Below are 22,028 nucleotides of genomic sequence, written 5' to 3'. Positions count from 1 at the left end.
CTCAGCTACCCAGGAGGCTGAGGCAGGAGAATCGCTGGAACCCGGGAGGCAGAGGCTGCAGTGAGCCAAGACCTCACCACTGCACTCCAGGTTGGGTGACACAGTGAGACGCCGTCTCAAAAACAAAAACAAAAATTAGCCAGGCGTGGTGGCAGGAGGCTGTAATCCCCGCTACTCAGGAGGTTGAGGCAGGAGAATTGCTTGAATTCAGGAGGCGGAGGTTGCAGTGAGCCGAGCTTGCCCAGTGGGGCTGGAAGGGCCTGGGTCTGGCCCGGGATGCACCTGGGGGATAGGCATGGCCAAGCCTTTGGAGAAGGGAGAGAGCTGGGAGTGGAGTGGGGCCTGAAGCCAGGCGGCCGCTGGTGACACGAAGTGGGTGTCTGTTGAGATCCTCCCTGCAGTAAAACTCCTCTCCAACAGTGTCAGGGTGCCCTGGGCAGGGTTTCTGCCCATTCCCCAGCGGGCCCACCCAGGCCTGTGTGAAACTGAGGGAAGTGAGTCATGAGCCGTCAGCCACTCCCCTGGAAGGACCTCCGATAAGGGACCCACAGCAGGAGGTGGGGACAGCTGGGTCACACTCTGCAGCAGCCACGTGCTCCACTGACACCGGGCATCCAGCACGTGTAGAAAGCCAGACAGCTAGGGCCGGGCGCGGTGGCTCAAGGCTGTAATCCCAGCACTTTGGGAGGCCGAGACGGGCGAATCACGAGGTCAGGAGATGAGACCATCCCGGCTAACACGGTGAAACCCCGTCTCTACTAAAAAAATACAAAAAACTAGCCGGGCGAGGTGTCGGCGCCTGTAGTCCCAGCTGCCCGGAAGGCTGAGGCAGGAGAATGGCATAAACCAGGGAGGCGGAGCTTGCAGTGAGCTGAGATCCGGCCACTGCGCTCCAGCCTGGTCGGCAGAGCGAGACTCCGTCTGAAAAAAAAAAAAAAAAAAAAGAAAGCCAGACAGCTGGTGTGGGCACCCAACCTCTCATGCCCCAAACCAGCCACTGCCACAGCAACGTGTGCAGCCTTGGCCACAGGCATCGCAGGACACCAGGCCCCTGGCCCTGGCCCCGGCCCCACAGCCAGGTCGCTGGTCCCTCAATGTCCTCAGGGCCCCACACATAGGACCAGGGCTACAGTGGGCCCTAAACCACGTTTCCCACCCCAGTTCACTCTCCCTACGGGTCTCCTCTACTCACGGAACCCCTCTCCCTCTCCGAACCCCCATCCCCTCCGCTGCCCTCCCTGAGACCCTCCCCATGGTTAAACCCCCTCCCTGATGAGCCCCTCTCCCTCTCTCAGCGACCACCCCCTGCTCCAGCTCAGCCCCGTCCCCTCACATCCCCCCTCGGTCCCAGGCCCACGCCCCCTGTCCCACTTCGCCTCCACCCATGAGGGCCTCAGCGTCCCGGGACTTGGGGGGGTGACTCAGGTAGCTCGTGGGGCGCCGGCTCCTTTGCCTCTGGGCCGTGGCCGTGACTCTTGGCCCCGAACTTGGGCCTGGCGACTCTGGACTCACGGCCCGAGGGTTAACCCGGGCGCGGCGCGGCGCGGGGCGGGCGGGGCTGGGCGGGGCGCTCGGTCATCCCCGCCGTCCTCGCCCCGCAGCCATGGCCGCCGGCCCCGCGCCTCCCCCCGGCCGCCCCCGGGCGCAGATGCCGCATCTAAGGAAGGTGCGAGGCAGGTGGGGGTCCCGCCGACCCCCGATTTCCCGGCGCCCGAGGCCGGGAGGGGCCGGAGAGCAGGAGGCACCGGGGCGCGCGGGGCGGGGCGGCTCTGGGGCGGCGGCTCTGCGAGGCCGGGCAGGGCGGCGAGGCCTGGGGCCCCTTGGGGGTCTCCCGGGGTCTTCCCCGGCCCTCCCCGGCCCGCCCCGCGTCCCCGCAGCCAGCTGCGGCCTGGAATCCGCCGCCGCCGCGCCTTAATCTCCTTGTTCCCGGATCCGGGGCATCCCGGCCGGTGCGGTGCCAGGGAATCAGGGCTGCGGGGGCGGCCAGAGCAGCCCCTGACGGCTCCCTCCGCCCAGATGGAGCGGGTGGTCGTGAGCATGCAGGACCCCGACCAGGGCGTGAAGATGCGGAGCCAGCGCCTGCTGGTCACCGTCATTCCCCACGCGGTGACAGGTGAGGCGCGTCAGGGCGGGGGTGCGTGCGCGCCTCGGCCTCCCTCCACCTCCGTTTCTCCCGTGCAGGCGGCGACGTCGTGCAGTGGTTAACCCAGAAGTTCTGCATCTCGGAGGAGGGTGAGCGCCCTGCCGCCCGCTGGGCCCTGGGGTCACTGGGCTGGTGGCCTAGGCCTGGGTTTTCCTGGGGGCTGGCAGTTCTCAGAGCCCTGCAGAGCGCGCTGGAGTGGGGAGCACATGCGGGAGGGGAGGCCCGGCTCTTCCGCCCTTGACCGCTTCCACAGCCCCGCGCTCACCGTCCCTCCCCTCCCCAGAGGCCCGGCACCTGGGCGCCGTCCTGGTGCAGCACGGCTACATCTACCCGCTGCGCGACCCCCGTAGCCTCGTGCTCCGGCCAGACGAGACGCCCTACAGGTTCCAGGTCAGACTCTGGGGTGCAGGTGGGAGCCGGTGGGACCCCCACCTCCACCCACCCAACGTACCAACTCGGGGAGCCGGGAGGGGCTGCCGAGATTGCTGGGATTGGAGTGGGACTTCGCCACTTCACCGTGGGCTGGTGGTCCACTGCCCCCTCCCCAAAAGTCCTGGACTGCAAGTACCCATGTGGTGAGAAGGACCCGGCTGAGGGATGGGGCCTCAGTTTTCCTGGGGGCCACAGCAGGGCCTCACGACGGTTGTATCTGCAGAGGATTCTGCCGTCTTCCTGGGGATCCTTAGGCCCAGTCCCTGAGGGAGGGGCTGTGGAGGCCTGAGGACAGCATTCTTGCCCTCCCTAACCACATCAGGATCCTGGGCCCACCTGCCGTCAGTTGTACCCCTCCCCAGGCACAGACTGTGACTACATCCAAGACTTGTGCAGGCCCCCAGTCCCACCCTGCCCTGAATGGGGGCTTAGGGTGACCAGTGAGGGAGGCAGTCCCTCAACAGGACCCCAAGAAGCAAGCTGGCCTCAGTTCCAGGTGGAGAGACTGGCCAGTGGTCAGTGGAGTCTCTGGGTGGTGGGCAGGCAATGCGACCCTCAGACACCCCCTGCCCAGCCCAGGCTTCTTCCCAGGGAGGTCTGAGGGTGGGGTGACACTGGGGAGGCACAGACACAGGCGTCCTGGACACCTTCTCCCTGCACCACGCCAGACCCCGTACTTCTGGACAAGTACCCTGTGGCCGGCTGCAGAGCTGGACTATGGTGAGCAAGGGGACGGCTGGCCCCAGACAAGCTCCCAGGACTGGGGGCCTCAGGGTGATGCTGTGGGGCAGGGCAGAGCTGGCCCCTCTGCAGGCTGTCCCTGTCCTTCTAGCCATCTACCTGGCCAAGAAGAACATCCGAAAACAGGGGACCCTGGTGGACTATGAGAAGGTGGGACCCCCACCCGCCCCGTCCCGGCTGGGTCCAGCTGGAGGAACCCAAGCCTCATTCATGGCTCCCAGGGCCTCATGATTTACCCTGGAACATACAGCCCAGGCCCCAAGACCCAAGACAGTCCCCAACCCCCCACTCCCCACACAGTCTCACTGGGGGCAAGGGCCAGGGTGACCCACTGGAGACCTTGCTGCCCCCAGGAGTGCTATGACCGGCTACACACGAAGATCAACCATGCGTGGGACCTGGTGCTGATGCAGGCCAGGGAGCAGCTGCGGTGAGGCCCTGCCCCGACCCGCCTGCAGGTGCCTAACCCAGGCAACTCAGGAAGCCCAGCACCAGGCCAGGTTCTGGTGGCCCTGGGACTGTGGAGGGCACCTCTGGGTGTGGCTGCCTGCCCAGGTCCAGGCCCGAGGGCCTGCTGTGTGCAGGGCATGCCCTCAACTCAGTCTCCTCCTCCCAGGGCAGCCAAGCAGCGCAGGAAGGGGGACAGGCTGGTCATTGCGTGCCAAGAGCAGACCTACTGGCTGGTGAACAGGCCCCCGGTGAGCCCACCCGCGGTGAGGGTGTGGGGTCACTGGCCAGCGCAGGGGTCAGTGTGCTTCCCTGACAGGTGCTCTCAGGACCACCGCTTTGAGCCTGTGGAAGGACCTGCCTTGGAGATCCTGGTGGGGGCAGGACGTTCTTGCTTTGTGACTTAATTGCATTTCTGCTCATCAGAAGCCAGGTCTCCATCCCTAGACCACAGTACAAGCCAGCTTCTCTCTGGGCCCAAGGGAGAGTCACTGGGACACCAGACTGCGGGAACTGCAGACCCTCAGGAGGAGGCAGAGTGGGGGTGGCCTCCGCTGCGGTGTGGGGACTGAGTTCACAGACTGGGAGCAACTGGGGCTGTGGGGAGGCCTGGTGGACAGGCCATTTGGGGTTGGTGAGCAGAGAAGAGACAGCTGAAGGCTAGGTTGGGACTCTGTTCCCAAGTTCCTTTGAGTGTCAGTTTCCACATGGGGTCTGGGAGGCGGAACTTAGTCTTAAAGGGGGTCAGCAGGGCACTGGAACTGCATCCCCCCTCATCTCACCTCCCCTCCGCAGCCCGGGGCCCCCAGTGTGCTGGAGCAGAGTCCAGGGCGGGGATCCTGTGCCGCCAGCCGTGTGCACATGGTGAGCCTCTGCGTGCGTGCTGGCTGCCCTCTCGCTCTGCACACCCACCGCACCCTGCTGGACCCACCATGGGACTGCCCGTCTGTCCGTCCTTTGGTCCACCCAGAGGGTACTTGGTGGTACTTGGTGCAGCCTCCCCAAGCCCCTGCTCACTCCCGGTCACTCATTTTCCCCAAGCCTCTGCTAACTCTCGCTTTCTCTCTCCACACACCTGCTGCCCTGGGTGCACGTAAGTGCAGTGGTGGGGATGAGGGGGATGGCGGGGAGGAAGGGGGCTCTTCTCCTGGACAGTATCAGGGTTTGCAGGGAATTGGAGGGGTGACAAGCAGGGTTATGGCCTGACAGACCTAAGCAGATCCAGCAGCAACCTGCCTCCAGGTGGAGGCCTCCAGAATCACAGGGACCAGACCAGAGGGAGCATCTGAGCCCAGCAGCAGCAAAACCCTTTGTTCAAACTGAGTCCCATCCAGACCCAACGTCTGGAACTGATGCACCTAGAACCTCACTGATAAAACTTCTTAAGTTCACGACCCTAACATTTCCCCATACAAAGCTGGTCAGAGACAGCGGGGACGGGGACACAGGCTGGGACTCGCAGAGTGTCCGCCTCCTCTGCTCTGGCCCCAGCGAGGCCCCTGCCGATGAACTCAATAAGTCACACCTGGTTCCCCAGTGATTCCCATTAGTAGGTACTTCTCAAGTATATGTTTAACAACATAATTTAAATATATTTGAAAATATGACATATTAGGCCGGGTTTGGTGGCTCACACCTCTAATTCCAGTACTTTGGGAGGCTGAGGTGGGCGGATCACCTGAGGTTAGGAGCTCGAGACCAGCCTGATCAACATGGAGAAATCTGTCTCTACTAAAAATACAAAATTAGCCAGGCATGGTGGAACATGCCTGTAGTCCCAGCTACTTGGGAGGCTGAGGCAGGAGAGTGACTTGAACCCGGGAGGCAGAGGTTGCGGTGAGCCGAGATCACACCACTGCACTCCAGCCTGGGCAACAAGAGTTAAACTCCCTTTCAAAAAAAAATAATAAAGAAAAGAAAAAATATGACATATTACTCACAATTGCAACTTTGAGAACCTCAGGGTTCCGTGGAATATTCTGCAGATCGCCAGACCTTAGGCCCCCAGAGGTCTCCTGGAAAGTCAGATCCCTGATTGGAAGAAGGGGCTCCAAGGGGCGGGACTGGAGGCCTGGGCCGCCATCTCTGCCAGGTCTAGGGGGCAGGAGCTAAGCCTGGGGAGGTGCCCTCCAGCTGGGGATTTTGGACCCCAGCAGGGGACCTGCATCTAACTGCAGCCCACCTGTCCCCTTCCAGACCAAGCGTGGAGATTTCTATAAGCAGGAGGTAAGCCCTGGGACTGGGAGTGAAGGATGCCGGGTGCCTTCCCCAGCCCAGGACCTGACTCACAGGCCCCACATCCTAGATCGAGTACTGCAGGAGAGCGCTGGGCAGGACCCGAGTGAAGTCCTCCGTCTGCCTTGAGGCGTGAGTGGGGTGAGGGGTGGCAGCTGGAGACCCCTGCTGAGTGCCCTGGCTCCTGAGGCCCCTCCTGCACCAGCCCCGATACCCCCTTCCAGGTACCTGAGTTTCTGCGGCCAGCGTGGACCCCACGACCCCCTCGTGTCGGGGTGCCTGCCCAGCAACCCCTGGATCTCAGATGACGACGCCTACTGGGTCATGAACGCCCCCACGTGAGCCCAGGCGGGGCAGGGGGACTGCGGGTGTGCTCCCAGCCTGGGGGGCTGCAGGAGGGTCAGTCCCCAACAGCCCCGCCCTCCCCCCAGGGTGGTTGCCCCCACGAAGCTCCGTGTGGAGAGATGGGGCTTCAGCTTCCGGGAGCTCCTGGAGGACCCTGTGGGGCGGGCCCACTTCATGGACTTTCTGGGAAAGGAGTTCAGTGGTGAGAATCCCCCCAGCCCCCTACTCCAGTCCCAGCAGGGAGGCTGCTGCCTGAGACCCCTCCTGCTTCGGTTTCTGCCAGCTCCCTGGGGACCCCTCCTGGCCCAACCAGCCTGGGAACCCCCTGGCTCTGGCTGCCACTCTCGATGGTATCCTTGACTGGGTGCCCGGCCCCCCAGGAGAAAACCTCAGCTTCTGGGAGGCATGTGAGGAGCTTCGCTATGGAGCCCAGGCCCAGGTCCCCACCCTGGTGGATGCTGTGTACCAGTAAGTGCCGTGTGGTGGGTACTGGTTGGCCAACGGGCAGATGCACCCAGCCAGGACTACCCAATGCTGTCCCCACCCCTAGGCAGTTCCTGGCCCCTGGCGCCGCCCGCTGGGTCAACATTGACAGCCGGACCATGGAGCGGACCCTGGAGGGGCTGCGCCAGCCCCACCGCTACGTCCTGGATGACGCCCAGCTACACATATACATGCTCATGAAGAAGGTGGGTGCTGGGCCAGCCTGGAGGGGCGGGAGGGGGCGTCCCAGACAGGCCTCCGTGTCCCCACCCTGGAGGGCTCTGTCTGCACATGCATTGCCCACGATGACTCTGTCCCGGGGAGTGCCTTCCCCACCTGGCTGGGGCCGCCCTGGCCGCTGTCCTGTCAGTGTTCTGTCCTGAGCACACACCGGGTTCAGAGGGGCTGAAGGACTGGCCCAGATCACATGCTTAAAAAGGGTCAAGTTTCGATCTAAAAAGGTTTTTTTTTGTTTTGTTTTTTTGAGGCGAGTCTTGCTCTGTCACCCGGGCTGGAGTGTAGTGGTGCGATCTTGGCTCACTGCAAGCTCCGCCTCCCGGGTTCACGCCATTCTCCTGCCTCAGCCTCCCGAGTAGCTGGAACTACAGACGCCCATCACCACGTCTGGCTAATTTTTGTATTTTTAGTAGAGACGGGGTTTCACCATGTTGACCAGGCTGGTCTCGATCTCCTGACCTCGTGATCTACCTGCCTCGGCCTCCCAAAGTGCTGAGATTATAGGTGTGAGCCACCGCACCCAGGCTTTTTTTTGAAACAAAGTCTCACTCACTCACCCAGGCTGGAGTACAGTAGCATGATCTCAGCTCACTGTAACCTCTGCCTCCCGGGTTCCACCCGCCTTGGCCAAAGTGCTGGGATTACAGCTGTGAGCCACCAAGCCCCGCCTGTATTTTTTTTTTTTTTTTTTTGAGAAAGTGTCTCACTCTTGTTGCCCAGGCCGGAGTGCAGTGGTACGATCTCGGCTCACTACAATCTCTGCTTCCCAGGTTCACACCATTCTCCTGCCTCAGCCTCCCGAGTAGCTGGGATTACAGGTGCACACCACCACACCCGGCTAACTTTTGTATTTTTAGTAGAGATGGGGTTTCACCATGTTGGCCAGGCTGGTCTCCAACTCCTGCCTCAGGTGATCCGCCTGCCTCAGCCCCCCAAAGTGCTGGGATTATAGGCATGAGCTACTGAGTCCGGCTTTAACTTATTTTTGTTGATATTTGAACATTTCCAGACAGGCGCAATCTTGGCTTACTGCAGCCTCAACCTCCCAGGCTCAAGTGGTTCTCTTGCCTCAGCCTCTCCAAGCTACCACACCTAGCTAATACTAAAAATCTTTTGTAGAGGGATTTTGCCATGTTGCCCAGGCTAGTCTTGAACTCCTGGACTCAAGTGATCCTTCTGCCTCAGCCTCCCAAAGTGTTGGGATCACAGGCTGAGCCACCATGCCCGGCCAAGTTTGGATGTTGTTAAGAGCACTGCAGACTCAGATCTCACTGTATTGGGCGGGTTTCACCATAACCAGCATTATTCTTTTTTTTTTTTTTTTTTCTTTTTTTTTTTTTGAGACGGAGTCTCGCTCTGTCGCCCAGGCTGGAGCGCAGTGGCCGGATCTCAGCTCACTGCAAGCTCCACCTCCCGGGTTCACGCCATTCTCCTACCTCAGCCTCCCGAGTAGCTGGGACTACAGGCGCCGCCACCTCGCCCGGCTAGTTTTTTGTAGTTTTTAGTAGAGACGGGGTTTCACCGGGTTAGCCAGGATGGTCTCGATCTCCCGACCTCGTGATCCACCCGCCTCGGCCTCCCAAAGTGCTGGGATTACAGGCGTGAGCCACCGCGCCCGGCCGCATTATTCTTTCATGATGTTTGCATGGCCCCACGTGTGGCTGCCGGCCCCTGAGCCTCATGCTGTGTCCCTGGCACCTAATGCTGGCATCCTGGCTCTCTTCCTGGCATGCACCATCAAACACGGCTAATTTTTAATTTTTTTTGTGGAGATGGGATCTCACTATGTTGCCCAGGCTGGTCTTGAACTCCTGGACTCAAGCAGTCAGCCCACCTTAGCCTTCCCAAATGTTGGGACTACATGCGTGAGCCACCATGCACGGCCTACCTCGTTCTTTTATTTGACTCCACAACCCTGCCCTCACTCTGTGGGGAACATGGAGCCATTCCTGGTTCCTAGTAATGGCTGTGGAGGTGCTGCGGTTTATTGCTCTACACATAGCCACCAGGGCTCTTGCTATTTTTGCTGTGACATGGCCCAGGCAGATAGGAGCTCAGGTCTCCCTGAGTCTGCCTTGGTCTGGGCAGGTCCGGGGTGGCTGCCTCCAGCACCCTGTCTGCCGGGGACTCCACGGCTGGAGGAGGTTCCAGCCACGCTTGGCTGCCCCTTTGGGGTGAGCTGGCTGAGAGGTGAGGAGGCAGAAGGGTCAGGGTCTGGACGCTGTCTCTTATAGGACTCCTACCCAAGGTTCCTGAAGTCTGACATGTACAAGGGCCTCCTGGCGGAGGCTGGGATCCCGCTGGAGACGAAGAAACGGTGAGCCCAGGCAGTGCCCTGTGGCTGGCGGCTCTGGCCTGGGGGCTGCTGGACCCCTGAAGCGAGGTGGGCAGGATGCCAGCTGGCCAGCCTGTTCTCAGCCCCCTTCTCGCCCACAGCGTGTTCCCGTTCTCGCGGAGGCCACGGCACTCAAGCCCCAGCCCTGCACTCCTTCCCACCCCTGTGGAGCCCACAGCGGCTGGTGGCCCTGGGGGAGGAGATGGGGTGGCCTAGTGGACCTGGCCCATCTGCCACTCTAGTCCCTGCAGCTCAACATCCTGCATGAATGCACCAGCCACCCCCTCTTGGCCCAGGTCCTGGTGGCTGCTGAACCCAGCACCAGTGTCCCCTTGTGCCCAGAGGGCCCAGTCTTGCTGTGGGGCCACAGCCTCCCTCCCTCCAGCAAGCCCTCCCTGCCCAAAAGGAAGGGGTCCAGGTGTGGATTCCCAGGGAAGGATTTCATTGGCTCAGCTTGGGTCAGGGCAGCACCTGTTACCTGAAGAGAGGTGAGACCAAGGCTGCACGGAGCTCCGCCTTCTCTGGTCTTCAGTCTGGCACTGGGTGCCCATCCCCATCTCTAAAACCAGTAAATCAACCAGCGAATACCTGGAAGCAAGATGCACAGATGGGTGGCTTCCCACACACCCGTCACGAGATGCGGACACGCAGGTCTCGGTGCGAGCTATGCCCCGTCCAAGAGCCTCTCCGCTGTCGCCCAGTGTGACCCTGGAAGAGGACCCAAGAGAGTGCCGTGCTGAGCCTGCCTCAAGTTCACTGCCTTCCAGAGCTGCGCCTATTTCTCCCTCGCCAAACGCGTTCCAGAATTTGTCCACAGGCGCGCCGGCACCTGCTTTTCCACCTCGAGGCCACGGCTTCCCCCCGAGATTTTTTTTTTTGAGACGGAGTCTCCGTCTGTGGCCCAGGCTGGAGCACAGTGGCGCGATCTCGCCTCACTGCAAGCTCCGCCTCTCGGGTTCACGCCCTTCTCCTGCCTCAGCCTCCCGAGTAGCTGGGACAACAGGCGCCGCCACCACGCCCGGCTAATTTTTTTTGTATATTTAGTAGAGACAGGTTTTTACCGTGTTAACCAGGATGGTCTCGATCTCCTGACCTCATGATCTGCCTGCCCCAGCCTCCCAAAGTGCTGGGATTACAGGCGTGTGAGCCACCGCGCCTGGTCTCCCCCCCAGATTTATACAGACAACTCTGACATTGTCACCCCACTGACGAGGCGAGACCCCCCATTCCATAGGGTGGATCCTTGCCAGGTGTCCCTGATCCTCCCTGCCCAACCCTTCCTTTGTGAGCTGGCATTGCTCCCCATCCCCCAAGTGCCCCACCACTCCCCCAGACTGGGTGAAGGTACAACTGGCTCCTTTCAGGGGTGCAGCTTCAACTATCTTAGCGGTTGGGGGGTGCCATCCCCACCCATAGGACTGGCTCACATCCAGTCACTCCCAACAGCTTCCAGCACAAAAATAAAAGACCCTTGGGCCCTGGCTCTGAGCCCATCCTGCTGTCGGTGCAGCTTGTGGTGTGACTGTGCATGTGACACACGCATGGGTGTGGTGTGCATGAGCATATGATGCATGTGTAGCACTGAGGCACGTGTGGTGTGTGTGCATAGCACATGTGTGATTGTGTGTAGTGCATGTGTGCAGGTGTACTGTGAGGCATGCGTATGTGGTGTGTGTGCACGTGTGTGTATGATGCATGTGTAGCACTGTGAGGCACACATGTGGTGTGTGTGCACAGCACATGCACGGTTGTGTAGTGCACATGTGCAGGTGTACTGTGAGGCATGCATATGTGGTGTGTGGGCACGTGTAGTGTGTATGATGCATGTGTGGCATACATTGCATGTATGAGGTGTGCATGTGTATAGTACATATGCATGAATGTATTGTGCATGTGATGTGTGCAGTGTGTGGAGAGGGAGGGGGCAGGTCCCAGGTGTGTGGAGTTGATGGTGGAGGAGAGACTTGACCCTCTCAGACCCAGGCAGCAGTCTTGGGGCATTTGGTCTTTGGGAGGAGACAGCCAGGGGCACTTGTACTCTGGTAGGCTAGGGTGAGCACGGTAGTGTGTGGGGACACCTGCCCTCCAGAGGGGGAACAGTGAGGAAACTCAGTTAAGGAAGCCTGTGGGAAGGGGCAGTTGTCCCCAACCTGCCCTAAGGCTGCAGAACTCCAGAGTGCCTGGCATGGCATGGCATGGCCCAGACCCTCTAGGGCCCGCAGTGCCTACAGGGCAAGAATCGCATCTTCACAGTCCAGGGGTGCAGGCTGTTACTGCAGGGAGGGAAACCTCTGCCCACCAGCAACAGCACCCCTTGGTCCAGTCCCTCAACTCCTCCTTCTCAGGGTGGGGCTCATGGCCCTGCCCACCCCTCCGTGGCCAGGGGCACAGCTGCTCCTGTGACCTACAGAATGTCCCCTCCCTTTGGGGACCCCCTGCACTCCCTCCCATGCTGTCAGGGGGCAGCTCTTGCAACCCCAGTGAACCTTCCCCTCTCCCTCCAGCCCTACCCTGCCCACCTGGCAGTTCTCTTACAGGACTTGTCCCCAGAGCCCTATGGCCCTTTCATACCCAAGGCCTTGTGTGTTGGGTTACTTTTCTCAGGGACAAGAAAATAGCTTCCTGGCACAAGGGCACCCACCTGTCCAACCTCAGCCCCCATGTCCCCTCCCACACCTTGGCAAGGAGCAACGGCAACAAGGTTATACCTGTGAGGCTATAAAACAGAGCTTTTCATACCTGCATACATGCCCGCGGGACACTCCTGCAGGGTTCTGTAAAATACCTGCCTGCCCCTCACTGCTGCCACACCCAAAGCTGCATCTCAGGGAAGCCCCTGCCTGGGCTCCTCTTGCCTGCCTGCTCACCAGAGCTCAGCCCGGCCCTACCATCATGGCTTCAGTCTGGACTCCAGCCAGCCCCCATGTCACGCGGTGCTGAGGCCACCGTCTGTTCCAGGTGGGAGCCCGCCCGCTTGCATGGGGCCAGGGTGACCAGCTTGTTGGGCAGGGGTCCTCAAACCGGAGACGCCCTGAGGCTGTCAAGACTGCTGGGCACCCAGTTTCTGACTGAGCAGGTCTGGGTGGGGGTGTTCGCCTCCTTGGCAGTCCTCCCCACCCTGACTCAGGATGGCCCGCAAATTCCTGGTCACGCCCCCAGGAACAAATCCATTTGACTACTTAGGGAGCAGAGAGACAGGCAGACGCACACATGCTAGGCTCAGCCTGACCACCGGGGTTTTTCAGGCAAAAATGTTTATTCTGCTTTTTTCCTTGGTGGGTGGGTCATCAGGCTGCTTTGGCTACGAAGCTCAGGCTCTGTGGCCTGGGCAGTCCGAGCAGCACAGAGCCCCACGGCTGCCCTTGGGCCTCAGGAGCAGCAAGGCACAGAGGTGAGACCTGCATCAGGTGACACGGCGGCGTGTGAGCACCGGAAAGGGAGAGGCGAGGTGCCTGCCATGCCTGGGGCACGGGGCCTCTTCAGGGATGGAGCAGCTCCAGTGTCTACTGAGATGGCACAGCCTGACCCAAACACGCATCCCACAGCCAGTCCCTCGGGATATTCACGGCACGTGCAGCCAGCACACGGCTGCAACTCCACTAAGGACACCTGTGAGCAGCCGCGGGCTCAGCTCCAGAGCAGGCCCCACCCATCCTGCCGGGGGCTTCCTCACAGGGCCTGGACAAAGGAACCAAGTGACACCCCCCATGCTAGAGGATCCCCCTGCAGCTCCTGGAAGGGCTGGGAAGCTGGAGCTGTCTCAGGTTCCCGTTGAGGCCCTGAGGCTGCCTCAGGACCCAGTACCCTGAGTTCCATGACTCCTTGGGAGATGAAGGACAGGAGGAAAAGGGGGAATGGATTTCTACAGGATGGGGTGGGGGATGGCCTGTCCTGGGGACACCCTGGCTCCTTCTACGCACTGGCCTGGGGAGAAGCTGGCAAGGAGAGGGCACTGGGTAAGGATGGGGTGCTGCATGACCCAGTTCTGCCCAAGGTGGCCCAGGGAGACCACTATGAAGGTTGTCTGGTGTGGGCGGGACCCTGGTGGGGTGCAGAGTGAGACCGTGTGTGGGGACTCAGGGAGGACATTGGGCAGGAGAGAGGCCCAGGGTGTCCCCTCACCCATGCACGTCCCTGGGTGCAATCATTGAGAACTGGTAAGGCCGCTACTGCCCAGTGGCGACCATCACCAGGGTCAGGAGTGGGGGAGTCAGTGCGGAGACCCAGGAAGGGGCCCACTTCCCAGGACGTTTAGTGTCAGCAGGCGGAGTCTCTCCCACAGGCTCTGGCGGGCGTACCTCTACGCCTCCCTCCGGTACCGCAGCCGGGAGAACCGGTCCCTGATGGCCTGATCACTGTCTGGCTCACCCTCACCCAGGTGGACCACCCTGCTGCTTGGGACGAGGTCCCGCACCTTGTGCTTGATCACAGAGACCAGGCCGGGTGCCTCTGAGTCTGCTGGGCCTGTCAGGAGGATGTAGGCAGCATGGCGGCTTGGCTCAAACAGGACAGCTGCAGGGTGGGGGACACAGCTGTCAGGGCGGCTCGGGACCAGCCAGGACAGACCCTGCGGAACACCCGGGTCCCTGGCCAAGGCCGCACTCACCGTCGAAGGCGACAATGTGGGTAGAGACATTGGCCAGCTCCAGCAGCACACGTGGCAGGGTAGGGTGGAACATATACAGGCTATGCCGGGCCTCCCCGGTTTCCTGGAGCAAGAATCAGCAATGGGTCCCACGCCCCTCACTGAGCACTCCCACAGGACACTGCTGTCAGAGTGACCATTCCTGGAGCTCTGTGTTCACTAGGGGCCCTTTCTGGGTCCCCGACATGCCAGCCCCAGCTCTGTGGCCACCTCCCAGGTCTTCTCGCCCAACCTGGTCCTGACCCTGGTCCTTGCCAGCGGCCACTCCCTTCAGGGCATGGCTGTGTGCTCCCCTATCCACCGAAGGCCATCAGCCCCTTCTCCCTGGACTCCTCTAAGGTCACTTTCCCTCAGCTTGCACCACCTCATCCTGATTGACTGTCACTGGACTTCAATTTATTTGAGGTTGCCCAGGCACCAATTAGCTTCTGGGCACTCCCAGGTGGAGCCCAAGGCTGGGTCTCTGGCCCTGGCTCCCAGCACGGCTGCTCCGAGGGCGGCTCCCGTACCGTCTCGCTGGTGCTGCCCAGCTCGTGGAGGCCCCAGAAGAAGAAGGCTGAGCGGTGGTCTGCGGTCGGCAGGCTGGCGGACAGTGGACCCCCAGGGAGGCTCGGGAGGGCTAGGCTACACAGGACAGCTCCAGTGCCAAGGTCCAGGAACAGGATCTGGGGAGGGAGGGGACACTGTGGGGGCCAACGTCGGGGCTACTGGGAAAACCTCAAGGCTTGCACGTGCCCTCAGCCACGCCAGCCCTGGAGGCAGATGCTCTGAGGGAGCCAGAACCTTCTCAGCGGCTCTGAGGGCAGCAGCCTCCTGGGCCACAGCCCCGTCTGCTTTCAGACCAGTCTACCCTCAGCTAAGAACAAAGGTGCCACCTCCGAAGGAAGAACGGCAAACCTGTCTGTTGGTGCCAGTTCCGTTTTCAACGACTACAGCCAAGGTGTCTGGTTTGTAGTGGCCGAAGATGGGTTTTCTGGAACAATATGGAGGAAGCACTCACGAGGGGTCTCAGTGAGGAGACTGAGATGCAGGATGCACCCAGGAACAGGTCCGCCCTCAGTCTCCCATGGCCACATCTGGACCACAGCCCAGGACACGGAGCTGAAGTCTGGGGCACGAGGCAGCACCAAAGACAGGCAAGAGGCCCTGGCAGCAGTACACGGCCTCCGGCCCCACCCCCAGGGCTGTCTCATCAGCCAGTGGGACGTGCCCAGGGTGCTGGGGAGGGGTGCAGCACCTGCACGGCTCCTTGGGTAGACCCCGTACCTCAGGACATGGGCTGCCTTGGGCGTCCAGCGGGGTGTCAGCTCCTGCCCGTCCAACAGCACGAAGCCCTCTGAGCCCACAAGGAGCACATCTGCGCCGGTGTTCCCCGGGACGTGCATCAGGTAGCGCACAGCTCCCGAGCTAGACAGGAGAGTGGGAGAAAGGGGCGCCGGGTCCCTGGGGCGGCCTCAGACACCCAGTGGAGGCCCTGACATCGTCCGTCTCAGGGTGCTCCTCTCAGGCCCCCATAACCCCTGTTTCTCAGTTCTACAGCTTGAAAAGAGAAAAAAGACCCCCACTTTCCATGGAGACAAAGACAGGCACAGCGCCGGGAACCTTTCCTCTCTTTGCTCTTTACTCGGCTGGTTTGACCATTTCTCACATCTGAACCCAGGGTGATCTCACGGCATCCCTAGCACCTCCCTGCCTGTGGGGCTGCTCCGGGCTCCACAGATTGTCCAAACACCGAGGCAGGGGAGCTGAGCCGTGGCGTGGGCGCTCTGCGTGGAGAAAGGCCGCGGCCCAGACCCACCTGTGGGAAAGCATCCTGCGGGTGGTGGCGTTGAGCATGCTCTCCCAGTGCGGGTCATTCTTGAACGGGCCGTCCCTCCCGGCCACCTTCTCGTAGAGACCCTTCACAGAGCAGCCGCAGAGGGAGCTTGCTGTTCAAAACACGGGAGGGCCTGAGGTCACCAGGGTCACGCTGTGAACCCGGACCAGGAGCATGTGGTGTCACAAGGAGCCAGGCCCCTGGGCTTCCTGACTCCAGCACCTCACGAGCAGAAGCAGGACCTGAGGAGCCGCAGGGCAGTCATGCTCCGCGAGGCCAGCCAGGGATGTGGCAGAAACAACGTACCGCAGGGAAAGAGGATGTAGTGGGCACCCGTCCTGGTGACGTGAAGGAGGAAGCCACTTTCTCCGTCCACACCAAGGCCGCCTCTGAGGCCAATCTGGTGCCCGGTGCTGCCTGAGTAGAGGTGGCCACTAACCTGCAATGACACAGGGCCCTAGGAAGAGAGGGACCTGAGCCTGGGGCGGGGCACTCTACCACGGGAGACGTGGAAGGGAAAGGGGCCCACAGGCTCTTGGGTTTGAGGAAAGGGGCGCTGACATCAGAGAGTCTGACACTGGTCAGTGCCTCCACACTGCATGGGGCACAGGAGGCAGCCTCAGTGCTCGCAGATGCTCCCAGCCCTCAGAGCTTCACCCCCAACACTGTAACAGCACAAATGGGAAGTGTGTGCTCCACCATTCTTGGGGAGGCCACAGAGCTACCTGGTAGAGGTGGAGCCCCCTCAGTATGCTGGGTCTATGGGAGTTGGGAACGTGGGGCTCTGGGAGAGTCCCCGACAAGTGGTCAGACCCAAATCCTGTCTGGGAAGTGGCAGCAGATGGGGAGGCAGAAGACGGCCGTGTGGCAGGTGGCCTTGGTGACTTGGGAGGAAAGCCAGGCTTGGCTGTACCTCCTCCTGCTCCTGGGTGAAAACCAGCAGGTCTGGGGCCCCATCACTGTCCACATCAGGCACCTGCAGCAGAGGGCTCAGGATGGACGCATTCCTGCTGAAGCTGCTGCTATGGTTCCACAGGGTTTCCCCTAAAATCAAGCACACGGTCACAGAACGTGGCCCTGAGTTCCCTTCAACAGCAGCCTGGCAACTGCATGGCCTATGACAGGCAGGCTTCCGTTGAGGCATCACCCTCGTGACCCCATGGCTCGCCGCACACTCAGAGCAGAGATGCCAACAGGAGGGGAGGGCGGCACTCCTGTGCTTGTAAAGGAGCAGCACGCAGAGGTGGTGGACACACGTCCTGCCAGTGTATGGAGACTCGGTGGCAACACGCCAAATGCTGACAGCCTCATTCCTGGGAACCGCAGAGTTCCCCCTTCCTTTTCTCCTATCTGCGTGTCCTAGAACATCTAAAGCCAATGCTGACCCTCCCGCCCGAGTGGATGAAGCCTGACCTCACCCACCTCTAGAAGCCCCTGCCTCCTGCTGGGGTTGCAGGCGTCCCCTTGGTGCCATGCAGGCCCTGGCTGAGTGGCCCCTTCCCCTGCCCTCCACATAGAAGGCAAGAATGGAGGTGTGTGCTCGGAGGCGGACCTACTGACCACAGGTCCCAACGCAACTCCTTACGCACATACAATCTCATCCAAACCTTTTTTTTTAGACAGATTCCTTGATTCTTAAAATATTTCCAGCCTGTTCCTTATTCTCCTCCATATCCTTAAAATGACAACTTGTAAGGGAAATGTGAACATTCACCAAATCTAGGCACAGAATTCCTCCAGACCGTGATGAGGTGCAAGGAGCCCACACCACACTCACACGGCCCTGCACACCATGCATTCTTTCCCTTGTGCTTCCATGCAGCCGGCTCCGCTGGGGCTCGGAGACCTGCACCCTCAGGCTCAGGGGCACAGACAGGCCCCAGTCTTCCCTGATGGGCTGAGTGCAGGTTCATGTTCTGGGCTCGCCCTGGGCACTGCCACCACTGACACCCCAGGAACAGCTGGCGGCCAAGCCGCTCCTCCTCTCTGCTACCGCGTAGCAGGTGGCATCGGACTGCCCCTGTGTGTTACAGCCCACCAGCAAGGTGTAACGGGAGGTAACAGACACAGTGCAGCTGAAGGCAGCCGAGGTGTGTGACTTCCATGGGCTTGCACCCTCACTTGGAGGTTCTCCCCATAACCTTCCTTCCCATCCAGCCACCCTCAAGATCACAGGGCTGAGCCTCATCGGGGCCTCCTGGCACTGGCCCTCAGTGAGAACCCCGCTGTCTGGCTGGCCTACCTGTGAACGAGTCGACTGCAATGAAAGAACCGGGTCTGCCCACAAGGATGCAGGCAGAAGGTGCCTCACTGCCTCTTGGCTGGGGCACAGCACACTCCACCAGGGCCACGTCTTGGGCCACAGGTCTCTCCCAGAGCGTGCTGCCGTTGGCCCCCGACACAGCAGTGGCAAAGGTGCAGGGAGAGGAAAAGCCTGTAGGAAGAGACAGCGGCCCCTCACTGTTGCAGCCTCCGGGCAGGCGGGCCGGTCAGCTCCAGCATGTGCTCTGCCAGGCCTGTCTTCCTCACATCTCTCCTAGGCCACAGCCCCTCCCTCCCAGGTGGATCCCCTTTATCTTGCAGGCTCCCGGGGCTCTAATGCTGACTCCACCGGGGCTCAGTGGCCAGGGCGGTGCTGGGGCTGGGCTTCCTGGCCTCTTTCTGGTCCTGCTAGGAAGGGTGACGAGATGCGTTGCACAGACACCACCAACTGTTTCCCCCAAACACTATGAAAGTGAGAGGGTTACCCAAAACAACGACTCCTCCTTCTACAGGGAGCTCCTTCTTTCTCACATAAAATGAAATTACCTTCATCCACACAGGATCGGTTGAAATTGTTGCTGCTGTTGGTGTTTTTATAAAGAAAGAGAACATCTTGGATCCTGTCCCCGTTTATGTCATCCACAGCCAGGAAATCATAGATAACTGAAAGAGAAAACCACAGACTATATACTCCACGGGCCATGTCTGGTTTCCAGGAATGATCAGGTCCAACACGACCTACTTCTCTGCTCCGTTGAACCTGCCCCTGTGAGGTCACCCAGCGAGGACGGTGGCTTCTTCCTCACTCGGATGAGTAATGTTCTTCCTGAACACAAGGGGTGGGACAACAATGCCCAGTGCTGAGCTTCAGCAAGGAACAAGCCGGACACCTGGGCGTTAAGAACGCGTGTTCTGGCACCTTCCGTTCAGGAAGAAATCCCTCCCTAGACCAAATGGCATCTAGACAGTCCACACTCCATACTCATCAGGGTTTATACTTCCTTTCATTTAAGGACTCAAGTGATAAACTTTACGCCCTAAAATCAAACACCAAAAGAATGGAGCTGGCCAGGGGCGGTGGCTCACGCCTGTAATCCCAGCACTTTGGGAGGCCAAGGTGGGCAGATAACAAGGTCAGAAGATTGAGACCATACTGGCCAACATGTGAAACCCTATCTCTACTAAAAATACAAAAAATTAGCTGGGTGTGGTGGCGTGTGCCTGTAATCCCAGCTACTCGGGAAGCTGAGGCAAGAGAATTGTTTGAACCAGGAGGTGGAGGTTGCAGTAAGCCAAGATTGCACCACTGCAATCCAGCAGCCTGGAGACAGAGTGAGAGTCCATCTCAAAAAAAAAAAAGAAAATAAAAAAACCCAAAAAAAATAGACTGGTCGCGGTGGCTCAAGCCTGTAATCCCAGCACTTTGGGAGGCCGAAGCAGGCGGATCACAAGGTCAGGAGACTGAGACCAGCCTGGCTAATATGGTGAAACCCTGTCTCTACTAAAAATAAAGAAATTAGCCGGGCGTGGTGACAGGCGCCTATAGTTTTAGCTACTTGGGAGGCTGAGGCAGGAGAAATGCTTGAACCCAGGAGGGGGAGGCTGCAGTGAGTTGAGATTGTGCCACTGCACTCCAGCCTGGGCAACAGAACGAGACTCCATCTAAAAATAAATAAATAAATAGAGTTGAACCCCGCCCCCTCCTTTTTGTAGAGATGGGGACTGGCTATGTTGCCCAGGCTGGCCTTGAACTCCAGGCCTCAAGTGATCCTCCTGTCTCGGCCTCTGAAAGTGCTGGGATTACAGGTGTGAGCCATTGCATCCAGCATGAAGTTGGATCTTTACATCATGCACAAAAATGAACTCAAAATGAATCAAAGACCTAAACATAAGAGCTAAAACTATAAAACTCCTAGGAAAAAAAAAAAAAAAAAAAAACCAGGGAAAAATCTTCATGACATTGCATCTGGTAACAGTTTCCTTGATACAAAAGCACAGGAAGCCGAGTGTGGTGGCTCACGTCTATAATTCCAGCACTTTGGGAGGCTGAGGCGGGTGGATCACCTGAGGTCAGGAGTTCGAGACCAGCCAGGCCAATATGGCAAAACCCTGTCTCTACTAAAACTACATAAATTAGCCAAACATGGTGGCGGTCGCCTGTAATCCCAGCTACTTGGGAGACTGAGGCAGGAGAATCGCTTGAACCCAGGAGGTAGAGGTTGCAGTGAGCTGAGATCACGCCACTGCATTTTCCAGCATGGATGACAAAGCAAGATGCTGTCTCAAAAAAAAAAAAAAAAAAAAAAAAAAGCACAGGAAAGAAAAAATAGGCTTCATTAAAACTAAAAATTTTGGCCGGGCGCGGTGGCTCAAGCCTGTAATCCCAGCACTTTGGGAGGCCGAGGCGGGTGGATCACGAGGTCAGGAGATCGAGACTATCCTGGCTAACACGGTGAAACCCCGTCTCTACTAAAAAAAAAATACAAAAAAACTAGCCGGGCGTGGTGGCGGGCGCCTGTAGTCTCAGCTACTTGGGAGGGTGAGGCGGGAGAATGGCGTGAACCCGGGAGGCGGAGCTTGCAGTGAGCCGAGATCACGCCACTGCACTCCAGCCTGGGAGACACAGCGAGACTCCGTCTCAAAAAAAAAAAAAAAAAAAAAAACTAAAAATTTTTATGCATCAAAGGACACTATCAAGAGAGTGAAGAGGCCAGGTGTGGTGGCTCATGCCAGTAGTCCCAGCACTTTGGGAAGCCAAGGGAGGCAGATCACTTGAGGTCAGGAGTTCGAGATCAGCCTGGCCAACATGGTAAAACCCCATCTCTACTGAAAATACAAAAGTTATGGCCGAGCGTGGTGGCTCAAGCCTGTAATCCCAGCACTTTGGGAGGCCGAGGCGGGTGGATCACCTGAGGTTGGTAATTTGAGACCAGCCTGACCAACATGGAGAAACCCTGTCTCTACTAAAAATACAAAATTAACCAGGCGTGGTGGTGTGTGCCTGCAGTTCTAGCTACTCGGGAGGCTGAGGCAGGAGAATCACTTGAACCCGGAAGGCGGAGGTTGCAGTGAGCCGAGATTGTGCCATTGCACTCCAGCCTGGGCAACAAGAGCGAAACTCTGTCTCAAAAAAAAAAAATTAGCCAAGTGTGGTAGCTTGTGCCTGTAATCCTAGCTACTTGGGAGGCTGAGGCAGGAGAATCGCTTGAACCCGGGAGGCAGAGGTTGCAGTCAGCCGAGATCGCGCCACTGCACTCCAGCCTGGGGGTAGAAGAGTGAAACTCTGTCTCAAAAAAAAAAAAAAATTCTTTTTTAATTTTTAAAAATGGGCAAAAGACTTGAACAGACATTCAACAAAGAAGATGGAAGAATGGCTAAAACTCACATGAAGAGAGGGATCCAACATTTTTAGTCACTGGGAGATTCTAATTCATACCCACCAGCATGAGTGCAACAGAAAAGACAGACAGTAACAAGTGTTGGCAAGGACCGGAGAGACTGAACGCCTCCTCAGCATTGTAGCCGGAAGGTAAAATGGTCACACGGTGCAGCTGCTTTAGAAACAGCTTGTCAGCTCCTCAGAAAGTTAAACATAAACTTACCATAGGGTTCAGCAATTCCACTCCTAGCGATCTACCCAAGAGAAATGAAAACACATGCACACGAAGATCTGCACGTGAATGTTCACGGCTGAATTATTCATAAGAACCCCAACCGAGAGCGAGTGATGCAGGTGATCGCCAGCCAGCAGGCCCCCAGGAGCACTGCTCAGCAACGGAAAGACATACAGACCACGACACAAACCAATGGCAAAACATCACACTAAGTGAAGGAAGTCACACTCCAAAGGTACACACTGTAGGATTTCACTTCTAAGAAATGTCTAGAGGCCCGGCGCAGTGGCTCA

The 22,028-nt window shown here is 59.1% G+C and overlaps 2 protein-coding genes across 44 annotated transcripts in view; one reads left to right on the top strand and one right to left on the bottom strand.

Moving 5' to 3' along the window:
* The first annotated feature begins 1,586 nt into the window (after positions 1–1,586).
* RGS11 (regulator of G protein signaling 11) lies at positions 1,587–10,897 on the top strand. 15 transcript variants are annotated; one of them, XR_012429561.1, is made up of 17 exons: positions 1,587–1,666; positions 2,017–2,113; positions 2,182–2,232; positions 2,427–2,533; positions 3,244–3,295; positions 3,408–3,466; positions 3,670–3,746; positions 3,933–4,014; positions 4,559–4,856; positions 5,960–5,989; positions 6,069–6,130; positions 6,223–6,336; positions 6,430–6,545; positions 6,724–6,811; positions 6,894–7,032; positions 9,298–9,380; positions 9,500–10,897. XR_012429561.1 is itself a non-coding variant. In XM_074028362.1 (17 exons), the coding sequence occupies exons 1-17, from the start codon at positions 1,604–1,606 to the stop codon at positions 9,612–9,614; spliced, it is 1,398 nt and encodes a 465-aa protein (XP_073884463.1). In that variant the 5' UTR covers positions 1,587–1,603; the 3' UTR covers positions 9,615–10,897. The 15 variants fall into 15 exon arrangements, 14 of the variants coding, with proteins under 14 accessions (XP_073884463.1, XP_045238412.2, XP_065393596.1 ...); XM_074028362.1 differs by having other exon boundaries at positions 4,559–4,627; positions 5,966–5,989; XM_045382477.3 differs by having other exon boundaries at positions 4,559–4,627.
* FAM234A (family with sequence similarity 234 member A) overlaps positions 8,815–22,028 on the bottom strand; it is a 40,168-nt gene continuing 26,954 nt past the window's right edge. For 17 of the 29 annotated variants that reach the window (XM_065537529.2, XM_074028369.1, XM_045382466.3 and 14 more), the window contains 10 exons: positions 18,668–18,784; positions 18,102–18,293; positions 16,773–16,903; positions 16,166–16,298; positions 15,842–15,971; positions 15,310–15,450; positions 14,941–15,016; positions 14,553–14,708; positions 14,005–14,107; positions 12,636–13,910 (listed from right to left, as the gene is read on the bottom strand). In XM_065537529.2, coding sequence (XP_065393601.1) covers positions 13,699–13,910; positions 14,005–14,107; positions 14,553–14,708; positions 14,941–15,016; positions 15,310–15,450; positions 15,842–15,971; positions 16,166–16,298; positions 16,773–16,903; positions 18,102–18,293; positions 18,668–18,784 — 1,391 coding nt within the window. In that variant the 3' untranslated portion in view covers positions 12,636–13,698. Of the gene's footprint in view, positions 10,107–12,635; positions 13,911–14,004; positions 14,108–14,552; positions 14,709–14,940; positions 15,017–15,309; positions 15,451–15,841; positions 15,972–16,165; positions 16,299–16,772; positions 16,904–18,101; positions 18,294–18,667; positions 18,785–22,028 lie in introns of those variants that run through there. The other 12 variants (XM_074028373.1, XM_074028375.1, XM_074028374.1 and 9 more) reach the window with 2 other exon arrangements.

The sequence above is a fragment of the Macaca fascicularis genome, chromosome 20, assembly GCF_037993035.2.
Source record: "Macaca fascicularis isolate 582-1 chromosome 20, T2T-MFA8v1.1".
In the NCBI taxonomy this organism is placed as follows: domain Eukaryota; kingdom Metazoa; phylum Chordata; class Mammalia; order Primates; family Cercopithecidae; genus Macaca; species Macaca fascicularis.
Note: the sequence above shows the minus strand (reverse complement) of the source record. Positions and strands in the feature narration are given on the sequence as shown.